The sequence below is a fragment of the Silurus meridionalis genome, chromosome 17, assembly GCF_014805685.1.
Source record: "Silurus meridionalis isolate SWU-2019-XX chromosome 17, ASM1480568v1, whole genome shotgun sequence".
Taxonomy (NCBI): Eukaryota; Metazoa; Chordata; class Actinopteri; order Siluriformes; family Siluridae; genus Silurus; species Silurus meridionalis.
The window spans coordinates 5,631,152-5,642,342 of NC_060900.1; the positions used below are offsets into that span (position 1 = coordinate 5,631,152).

The following is an 11,191-nucleotide window of genomic DNA, read 5'->3' on the forward strand; positions in this document are numbered from 1 at the left end:
TACAGTCTCTCTCCAGGGTTTCTTCAAGTATGAGACTTAGGTAAAATCAAAGCTGTGAAAGCAGAATATACTTAAAGTAACATTGTATTATTGACTTATGAATGCTAATAAACCAACCATATTATCCTGCATTATCCAGTGCAGCTGTAGTGAAGCTATGTGAGGAGGGATGACGAGTCTGTAATGTCAAGACAGTACAGAGAACAGCATGTGAGCTGAAATGTCATCTTGGTGTTTGTGGACCGACGAGCGTTTCGTATGCACACACTGTTTACCATGTTCGGTGGCTTATGTAATATTCCGGTCTCGGGCCCACAGAGATGCTGTGCATACTAAAAAAGTGAGGGAGCGAAAAAACAGAGCAAGGTGAAAGATGTGACAGTGATACAAAACAGAGGGAGAACCGTGAGAAAGGATAAAATAAGAACGGACAGGTGAGAGGGAAAGAAACAAAGGGAAAAAAAGGAGAAGGCGAGAAAGCAGATGAGTTGCCTGTTTTTGTGTTCCTGTATCCACTGCAGTCTTAGATTAGTGTTCTTGGCTGACAAAATTGGAAACCTGCTACATTGGCAGACTGGCTAATTGCATGAATAAGCATTTGTACAGGTGTTCCTATTAAAAGAGGCCACGCATGGTGTACTTTTGAATATTCACAATTTAAAAGTCTGGCCGTTTCCAATGTTGCTTTTGTTGTATTTTATAAAAAGCGTTTGGTCCAGAAGGATGCTATGGTACATTTAAATTTTCTTATGTGATTTGACTTTTGCACAGGACAGTGTGTGTTTACATTATTACTACTTTAAAACTTTAAGTTCTGTTGCTGTTTTAAAAACTAAAAAACAACAAAACAATAGACAGTTGAAACCTGCATTGCAGAAAATTAGTCAGCACTAGCACAAGCTATTAAAGCAGTGCTGCATAGATCGTCTCTCTTTCTAACTCTAATGTAGACCAACAGCAGAATCATTAGGGGATATATTTTGGTATTTTTATATTGTTCTGAAGTCTTTTGTTGCCAAACTGATAATATTGAGTCAGATCTAAACCCTCCATAATATTTCAGTGGAATGGGAATAGATTGTCTAAGCCTTGCAAAGCATTATTAGTTTATTATGGCTGTATGTTTAGGATCATTGTCTCGTTGAAACGAGACAATGATTTGTCCCCAAATTCAGTTTTTTAGCTAGTTAGTATATTCTCATCTAATGTATCCAATTAGATCTCTTCATTTACGTTTCCCTCAGTGATGTGTAATGCCACAGCACTGTTAGCAGAGAAGCAGTTATATATCACAAAGCCCCTAATGAATTATTGAATTATTGCCAAAGAGTTATCTATTTATTATGCCTGTTCAAAATGTATTGCTCTGAAAGAGTTCTGATTTGACCAAATGTAATTAGATTTGCTTCGTTTGAGCAGAGGAGTTTTGTGTGGGATATAGGAGCAGAGAAGCTTGTGATGCAGTTCATTGCCTATTGCCCTCCGTTTAACTGCTGTTGTTGCAATTTGTAAAACAACTCTTTTAGAGTAACTGCTGGTTTCTTTCTTTTCTTCCTATTTGGTCTGGTAATGATTGGAAACTTTCTAACCATGGGCACCAGGTGTCATCTGCAGCATTTATAGCTATAATTTAATTTATTTTTAATTAGAATATAAAAGCATTAATTAACGAATCTTGATAACCTTTATACTTGCCACAACTATTGATGACAACGTGCTACTGTTGCAGAGTCATTCTCAGTCCGATTATGAGAAATGCTGCAAACTGAGTGAGAACATTTTTGGCCCATCAGATGAATAATTGCACTCACAAATTGGCTCTGCATCCCCTTCGAATGCTTTCCAATTTTCTCTATACCACTGGTTGTTTCATCCCTTATATTGTCTGTTCAGCATCTATTTTTATTCTGGACTTCTGGAGTATCTGCAGTGGGTCCTGCCATTTTACCCATCTCTAATTAAATTCCATTATATTTGTATTGTGTCAGTCACAATATGCTGTATATAACATCATCCGACTATAGAGTTATATACCTAAAGAGCAAACTAAAGGTGATCGTGGTAGAAATAAACTCCCAGAAATGATTCATTTACTGGGACAGTAAACATTAGTGGGATTGTTCAATTTGACAATTTTGAATCTCCAGTATCAGTTTTCGGAACATACTAAGACCTTGCAATTTGCTAGCAGAGTTCTGCATCACCTAAACTATTCCTTTTAACCAGTGAAGGCTTGACCATTTCATAATTGTTATAGGTTTGATATTAATCTACAGATCATAAAAAATGTCCGAACAATGGAATAAAGAATTTTACTTTGTCTCACCAGCGGCCTCTCTGCTGCCTCACCGGTTTGTGACAGTGCGTCGTGGCAGTCCTGCAGCACGAAGTGGCCTGATTCGGCCTGGGGATCGGTTGGAGTCAGTAGAGGGACGAAGTGTGGTCAACCTGCCCCACAGGGAGCTGGCACAGATTCTGCGCAGAGCGGGCAACTCATTGCGTCTGACCGTAGTTCCAAGATCCAGCGCTCGTGAGTTGCTGTTTTTTTGAATGACATTATAATTGGCTCTACGTTTATGGTTTTGTTCTACAATGATGTACTTTTGTAGTACCTTAAAGATATTGTGTTGTATAGCTGGTTGGGGGGATTGTGTGGGAAAAGGGTGGCCATTCTTGCACAGATTCCTCTAATATCAATGCGTATAACCTCTGTAATCTACAGACTACTGTGATAAAGTGTCACCTTAACTGCTGTGCCAAAGTCCCATTATACCTTCGCTCCACATTCCTTCTATCTGATTGGCTGTTCGTGCCACTCCTCTCACACCCGCCTTCATGTCTTCCTTAGATTCCTCTGAGCACTCAGACAGCGATCCCCATCACAGAAGCAAAAAGCCTCACAGGTCCAAATCCAAGGTTAGGCAAAATATTACTCGTTTAGGCTTTCAGGTATGTAAGTGTATGACTACGTGAAAGCAGCCCCATATATCTGTTCTCTGCCACCCATCCCAGGACTCATCACGGTACTACAGTGTGGAGCTTGAGAGAGGCCCCACTGGTTTTGGGTTTAGTCTCAGAGGAGGTAGTGAATACAACATGGATCTTTATGTTCTGGGTCTGATGGAAGGAGGACCAGCCTCGATTAGCCAGAAGATGCAGGTTAGTGGGTGTGCACATTTGCATGTACAGCGAATGACCAAATGATTGCAGTAATAATTTGAAAATTTGCTACATTGCATTTGTAATAGTATTCAGATATAGAGCACAAACCAAGCCATGAAGTTCCAGGAATTGTCTTTAGACGTCTGAGACAGGATTGTATTGAAGCACAGATCTGGGGAAGGGTACAGAAAAAAGGTCCCAATGGGCACAGTGGCCTCCATCATCCTCATCTTAGTCAGACCCAATGGTCACTCTGAAGGAGCGCCAATGTTTCTCTGTAGAGAGAGAAGAACCTGCCAGAAGAACAGTTATCTCTGCAGCAATACACCAATCAGCAGCCTCTCAGAAACAAAGATTAAACTCTTTGGCCTGAATGCCAAGTGTCATGTCTGGAGGAAACCAGGCACTGCTTATCACCTGGCCAATACCACTCTACAGTGAAGCATGGTGGTGGCAGCATCATGCTGTGGGGTGTTATTTAGCAGCAGTAACTGGGAGACTAGTCAGGATTGAGGGAACAATAAATGCAGAAATGTACAATGACATCCTTAATGAAAACCTGCTCCAGAGCACTCTGGAGCTCAGACTGGGGTGATGGTTCATCTTCCAACAGGACAATAACTCTACACACACAGCCAAGATAACAAAGGAGTGCCTATGGGACTTTGTTGACTTTGTAAATGTCTTTGAGTGGCCCAGCCAGAGCCCAGACTTAAACAGCTCCCCATCCTATCTGATGGAGCTTGAGAGGTTCTGCAAAGAAGAATAAGAGAAGCTGGCCTAAAATAGGTGTGCCAAGTCAAAGGCTGTAATTGGTGCCATTTTATTTGCAAATATTGTAGAATTGAAAGGAAAATCATGAATTTAATCAATTTTTGAATAAGGCTATAACATGAAGCCCTGTGAAAACTTTCCAGATGCACTGTATATTATATATTTTTACATTTATTGAATGTATATTTCCCATTTATCTACATATAAGTTACAATCTACAACAACTCAAAAAGTAGTCAGACTCTTTGATTAGTATTTTAGAAGAATTATTAGTTTTAGAATTAGTTTTGCTGGTTTGGATTTGTGCAGTTTCTTCCATTCTTCATGTTAGATCCTCTTAAACTTAAACAAATTGTATGGGGAAATGTCCATCTTCTGGTCTTACCATGGATGCTCTACAGGGTTCAAGTCTAGGCTTTATGCAGGCCACTTAAACAAATTTATACAGTTGTCCTTAATCCACTTCACCATTGTCTTACCTGTATGATTTGGTTCATTTTTGTGCTAAAAGGCATACCTTCACCTTCAGGTTGTGTCCATTCTGAAGACAGATTTCTTTAAAGTTCTCTCTGTAGTTGGCTGTATTCATCCTTCTCTCAATTCTAAAGAGTTTGCCCCATTATGCTACTGAGAAGCACACTGTGCTTCATTATAGAGATGGCTTTAGCCAGGTGATGAGTGATACATGGTTTTGCTAGGCAAAGCTCTGAGTTTTATTTTGTCTAACTAAACCAGAGAATCTTCTTCACATATGCTCTTAAATTACCATAAGTGTCTGCCATATGCATTTCACTTAGAGTGACTTTTTTTCTAGCCACTTTGCCAAAAATAAGCAATTAATGGGTAATTTCTTTGATGGCTGTCCTTCAAGCAGGTTCCTTCAATTTTAGGAGAAGTTCTGTTTGAGTGGCCCTTCTAGCCCTGTACAGAGGTCCATTTTTTCCACACACATTTCATTTTACAAGGCAGACTGTACTCCAGAGAGCTTTAGAAGTGGGTTTACACTTTTGCACAGATCTATGACACAGTTTCATTGTAAAGCTCCAAGGAGAGTTTCTTGAACTGCATGGCTTAGTTTTCAGGCTCACATGTACTGTGAATTTTGGGATTTATACTGTACACACTGGTGTATTTACTTGTAAATAATATTTATATTGATTGACTTTGACCCAAGTGGACTCCAGTTTTAAAGACATCAAAGATGATAAAAATAAACATGATCAGTTAACACATTGTTACTGTCAAACCAACCAATCGTTTATTTAATTTTTCTGCTGAAATAATAGTGTGTATGTTACTGAAGCTTTGGTGCATAATTACAGGTCAAACTTGTTTACTATACCTGTTGCAGGTGAGTGACCAGTTAGTGGAGATCAATGGGAACAGCACAGCAGGTATGAGCCACAGTCAGGCCGTGGAGCAGATCAGGACTGCAGGCAATAAGATCCATCTTGTCCTGAAAAAAGGCAATGGATATGTTCCTGACTATGGTAAGTTTTCCTGGATGAGACATGCTGAATGCTTATATCAATATGAGCAATGAGTTTCTTTAAAAGACTCTGTATCTTAGGGGATCCAGTGCTTGTTTTGAAGGATGATTTGAGCAGAGTGTGTGATGAATGTGAGAGGATGATACTGGCAGACATTGCTGGACATAAATGCCAATGCTGTTTTGCTGTAATGATCTAAAGCTGACAATTCTGGGTATATAGACTGCTCTTTTTCTTTCTTCTTGAATAGATCTAGAACATTTTCCCTCTCTTTCTTTTTACACTCTTTTGTTTTACTTTTTTTGCTTTGATATACAATATCTCACAAACGTTTGTACACCCCTCACATCTCATTTAGGATTTAAGAATTAGAATTGTTGCTCTCCACAAAGATAGCTTCGTTACAATGCAGTGGCCAGGGTCATACAGAGGTTGATCAATAACGTTGAGTCCTGGTGCTGTGCGTCAGGTGCAGAAGCTGCTTCAAAAAACAGATGCCTGAGTGCTGCCAGCATTGCTTTAGAGGTCTGCTTGTCAGTGCTCAGACCATACGCCACACACTCCAACAAGTCGGTTTACATAGCCGACATCCCAGAAGGAAGCTTCTTCTGAAGCTCACTCACAAGAAAGCCCTTACAGTTTACTCAAGACAACCTGTCCAAGAGTTTGAATTACTGGAACCATGTCATGTAGTCTGATGAGAGTAAGATAAACTTGTTTGGCTCAGGTGGTGTCCAGCATGTGTGGCAACAACTTTCTTTTGGCAAGAAAATTGTGTCTTGCCTACAGCCAAGCATGTTGGTGGTAGCTTCATGGTCTGGGGCTGCATGAGTGCTGCTGGTACTGGGGAGTTATTATTGGGGGAGTGGAAGAGGATCCCAGGAACAACCTGTGCAGCTCTGGTGAATTCCACACCCAGGAGGATTAAAGCAGTGCTAGAGAACAATCGTGCTCTCACAAAAAAATTGACACTTTTTTTTACATGTTCACTTAGGGTTCACTCACTTTTGTTGCCTGTTATTTAGACAATAATGGCTGTATGTTGAGTTATTTTTTGAGGGCAGTAAATCCACACTGCTATACAGGCTGCACATCAACTACTCAAAAATCTATCCAAGTTTCACTTTTATAGTATTGTCCCTTGAGAAGATATATTAAAATGGTTGCTGAAATGTGATGGGAGTACTGACTTTTGTGAGATACTGTACATATATACACTTTTATTAATTTTTATTTAACAATTCTTAATTCTTTTCCTGTTCTTACTTTCTATTCCTGAGAAATGTAATTTCTTGCCTTCCACTGTTTTGTATCTCTTGGATCTTCTGTCTCCTTTTCACTATCCTCTAACATTCTTTTTTATTTAAAATGTTTGTCAACCTCTGCTCTTTTTCTCTACATTATTCCCTCTCTCCCTTTTCTTTCTCTGTTTGTCTCTCAGTGGAGCTTTCCAGTCTTTCTCTCTGTATGACCAACTCAAAACTGGGCGAGCCTTGTTTCTATGTGATTGGGCGGACCGAGAACACGCGGTTGGTAGTCGTTCCTGTTAGTTCTCCCATTTTCCTGTTTTCTCTACCTTTCTGTCTGTTTTATATTGTATTGGGGCTCTTTAACCACGTTTGAAAATCGTCTATTGAGCATTTTGAGTCTGGAAACCTGTGCTGTCTAATGATAATGTAACTAATACTAGTGTTTTTGAGTAGAGCAGCCTGTATGGAAACCAAAATAATAAACCAGTATGCAATTTAGTATAGCATAATACCATTAAACCCATTTATTTTTTAAATGTTATTGTTTTTATTTTAATTTTGTAAAATAATGGATATTAAATTGACATGACTGCATGTAAAGGCAAACAAGATAAAAGATAAACTTAGAACAGGTGCATACATTATCTATAAGAGCAACGAGAAGACACACCTCACCTGCATGTATGTACATATAAATGTTGTATTTGCATGTGCTTGTCTGTTTGAAGTTGTCAGCTATTAAACCCAGTGTGACACTGCTTAGACAATCATAATTATCTTAATTGTATCTTTAAATCTTTCCCTTTCTCTAGGCCATGATCACAGAGCAGCCGTCTCCTCCCTGTCCTCAGCCCTGCAGCCGCATCTGGCTGCAGTGAATCAACATTACCGCCATGTGCATTATACGTCCAGCCCTCCAAGGACAGGCAGGACCAGCGGCCAGAGAGGAAGGACAGAAATCCAAGGCTGGGAGGAGAGCCCCAAACAAACACACGTCACAGGTCACAGGTCAAAAGATAGGAGAAGGAGACAAAGGTCCCACAGTTTACCCAGAAGCATCCTAATAGGAAACAGCGATGGAGAGGATATCACTGAACCAGTGACAAGAGGACGCCATAGGCAGAGAGAGAGAAGAAAAAAGGCATTGGGAAGGAGTAAAAGTGAGGAGAGAACGAGACAGTCAAAATATGAGACAGAGGATGAGATTCAAGGAGAGGAGGACCAGCAAGACAGCAAAAAAATGGACATGCCCATTCGTAATCAGCAGGTCACAGAGTTGCACACCAAGGAGTTAGGAGAAGGGGAAAACAATCTGTTTTTGCGAGAGAACAGTGAGGAGAAGGTGAGCTCTTGGGGAAATTTGGAAGGTGGACAGAGCAGGGTGAGGAGAAATGGTCAGGAGATAGAAGGAAAGTTGAAAAGTAAGACAGAGCAAGTACTGCCAAAAGTTTTGGTGAGTCAGACCACACAGCAGTGTGAAGATGACATTCAAACTTATGTTGGCATGTGTTTGCCAGGGCAAGAAAAGATGCAGTTTAACCACCTCACTGACCCACAGTCCCCATTCTCTTTTCTCATGCCCCGTGAACTCCAATTCACAAAGCCATAATCTAAAATGGGGCTGTTGAATGCTAGTGTTCAAGCTGCCAGTCTAATGTAAGTGTCTGCCTATGGAAGGTATAGTTCAGGAGCCACAAGCACCAGAGCACCAGGTCCCTGGCTTAAATCCAGTCTGCTCTGTAGTGAGTATGACAGAAATGGACTTACAGGTAGAGCACAGGAGCAAGCAGTGAGAGAGAATTCCATCACCTGACATAGTGCTGAATTGATGTAATTTTTGCCACGTAATATAATCAGGTCGGCTAAGTGAAATATTGAAAAGATTTAAATAGGATATTATTGTTCAGGGTATTTCTGTATACTTTCGGAGAATACAGCCATAGAGTGGTCCTTACTAATAATTGTTAAAAAGGAAGAATATAAGTAAAAAACTCAGTAAAAAGCTTGAGGGAGGTTTTCTGTCCTCATGTTTTTGGCATACTTTGTGCCTTTTTTCTGTTCTGTTTGTTGTGTGCTACTTGTCCTCTTAGCTCTTGGCCAATTTTGCTATTTTCTTTCCGCTCTATAATTGTATATACAAGATTGTTATTTTAGAAAGAAAGACTGGTTGAATAAGGATATAGTTTTGTCTCAGAATTAGGGGCAAACAAGAAGCAATAAAATGCCTCAAGCCAAAATTTTTACATGCAAAAAAGATTATGTATACTAAACATTTCTCATTATAAATAATATGTATGTATATAAATCATTTTTTCATTGTGATGCTGGAGGAAACAGGTGACAGGGTGTGACAGACAAATATCAGGATTTACCATCAGTTTCAGAAGCTGATTACTTTCCTATAACAGCATGACCCAAAGTGTTTTATTCCTCTTATACCACAGCATTCCCAACGATTTCGAATTTTTTTTTATTAATAAACAACCTGCCACGCGCAACCATCTACGGCTACATTCAGCATCCGCAAACTTTTTTTCCATCATTTAGCAGCTATGAATATTCGTTCCCTCAACAGCCAATCTTTTCTTTCTCTTGAAGCTAATAAGACAAAAAAAAGCAGCTTGTCGGAATACGGAAGAGCCACAAATCTAAAATTTTTCCTTGCATTGTTTTTGCCTCGGGAATTCTCCCTCAAATACGGAATACAAGATTTGGTCTGTGAACATACTACTGTGTATTAACAACATAGCATGTTAATATGGGGTGTTTACTACATGCTATTATGCTTCGAAGGCTTTATGCTTTCTAGGTGAACCTTATTATTTTGTGGCTCATTTAAACATCTTCTTGTCACTTGACAATAGTCCATATGACCTCACTGACCTCGGTTTGAGCCTAGAATATGAATGCTTGATGAACGATAAGCCATTGCCTCTGGCAATAACCACATGACCGACATTTTCTATTGCCTGTGAAAGTCACATTGTCCTACAACGTCCATTGTTAAAAATTGAAATTACACTATGCAGCAGCGAAGTGAAGGATTTAAGGAGGAACAGAAATAGCCAGCAGCCACTGAGTGTCACTACACATTTTAATCTCATACTCGGAGATCATGCAACAGTAATTGAAAGTGCCCTCTGTGTTCCAACACAACACATTCAAGACATTGGTCCCCATCTCCTTCCTCCTTCTTTTGACATTCTGCACTGGACGGATATGCACCTCATGGACTAATTTTAACAGTTTGTTTTATTGATCATTCCTGTTTTACCAAAGACTACAGAAAATCTTTGTAGCTGGAATCACAAGCCTCTGTTTGCAAACTGTGAAAAGTCTCTCTTGAAAGTGGTTGTCAAGGTTATGAGGGGGACATTTTTCTGTGTTTTGTGTCTTTAACTTGTCATGTCAAAAAAAAAAACGATCAAATAAGGGCAATGGACATGAATACATGTGTTATGCTGCTATTCAGCCCTAAACCCGTGTAGATGAATTGTTAACTACTTAGTGTTCTTTCCTATACCTCAGGAGAAATACTCAGATGGACATATTAAATGTTTTTTTTCTCCAGAGGTATGAGATGCAAGTAGATTTAGAAAAGAACTAATACTTTTGTACTTAATAATACTAGAGTGCCAGATGCCAAACGTATACTAGTAACCAGTATGATGTCACCATTTTAAAGCGTTCGTATAACCGTATAGTTTCTACATACCCAGCAGGTCTGGGCTAAGTATCAGTCTCAGTGTGTGCTGTGTGTCCTGTAAAGTAAGAGCATTCATAACCCTATCATAGGAAAAAGGATACGAGCCAGTGCCAGATGCAGCTTTACATTTAAGAAAGATCCTTTGCTTTCTTTTACTATATAAATAAATATAATATATATAATGTCTATGGCCATGTATGTATTGTAACTATATATATATATATATATATATATATATATATATATATATATATATATATATAATATATATATATATAAAAATATCTAACGGGTGTACAGTTTATTATCAACATGAATATAACATATATATTATTATATTTCTTTTTTGACTATGTTATATACAGATGTAACCAAAATCCTAATTGTATTAATATAAATTATATTCAAGTAATAAAGATTCATGTATCTACTATAATAGACAAGGACTTTTCTTTAAGCTTTTCACATTGTACCCTGGTCTTGGCAAACATTAGTTTTATTAACTGGAATGAAATCCAGACTAAACAAGAACAAAATATTCCATTAAAACACTTGTTTTAAATGGCAACCTGCAAATTTGAACACCAGATGGAAGCAAAGTACTTCATGCGCATGACCATAAATCTGACTATGCCACACTTGTACATATACTGTACACTCATAAACTGTAAAAGCTGTTGAGCTTACAGATCTTTTCTCTATGCTTATTAAACTGAACTGGATGTAGGACAGGAGTAAGAATCAGTTTTTATATTTGAACAAAAAAATGTCTGTTATAAATCAGTTCAAATGGGCAAAAATGTATTGTT

General features: G+C 38.7%; 1 protein-coding gene across 5 annotated transcripts in view; it reads left to right on the forward strand.

The window, feature by feature from the left end:
* LOC124400100 (membrane-associated guanylate kinase, WW and PDZ domain-containing protein 2) overlaps positions 1 to 9,187 on the forward strand; it is a 59,906-nt gene extending 50,719 nt beyond the window's left edge. For 3 of the 5 annotated variants that reach the window (XM_046871702.1, XM_046871701.1, XM_046871703.1), the window contains exons 13-17: positions 2,330 to 2,530; positions 2,849 to 2,916; positions 3,013 to 3,159; positions 5,288 to 5,426; positions 7,489 to 9,187. In XM_046871702.1, the coding sequence (XP_046727658.1) occupies positions 2,330 to 2,530; positions 2,849 to 2,916; positions 3,013 to 3,159; positions 5,288 to 5,426; positions 7,489 to 8,285 (1,352 nt within the window). In that variant the 3' untranslated portion in view covers positions 8,286 to 9,187. Of the gene's footprint in view, positions 1 to 2,329; positions 2,531 to 2,848; positions 2,917 to 3,012; positions 3,160 to 5,287; positions 5,427 to 6,867; positions 6,972 to 7,488 lie in introns of all 5 variants that reach the window. The other 2 variants (XM_046871704.1, XM_046871705.1) reach the window with 2 other exon arrangements.
* Positions 9,188 to 11,191: the final 2,004 nt, after the last annotated feature.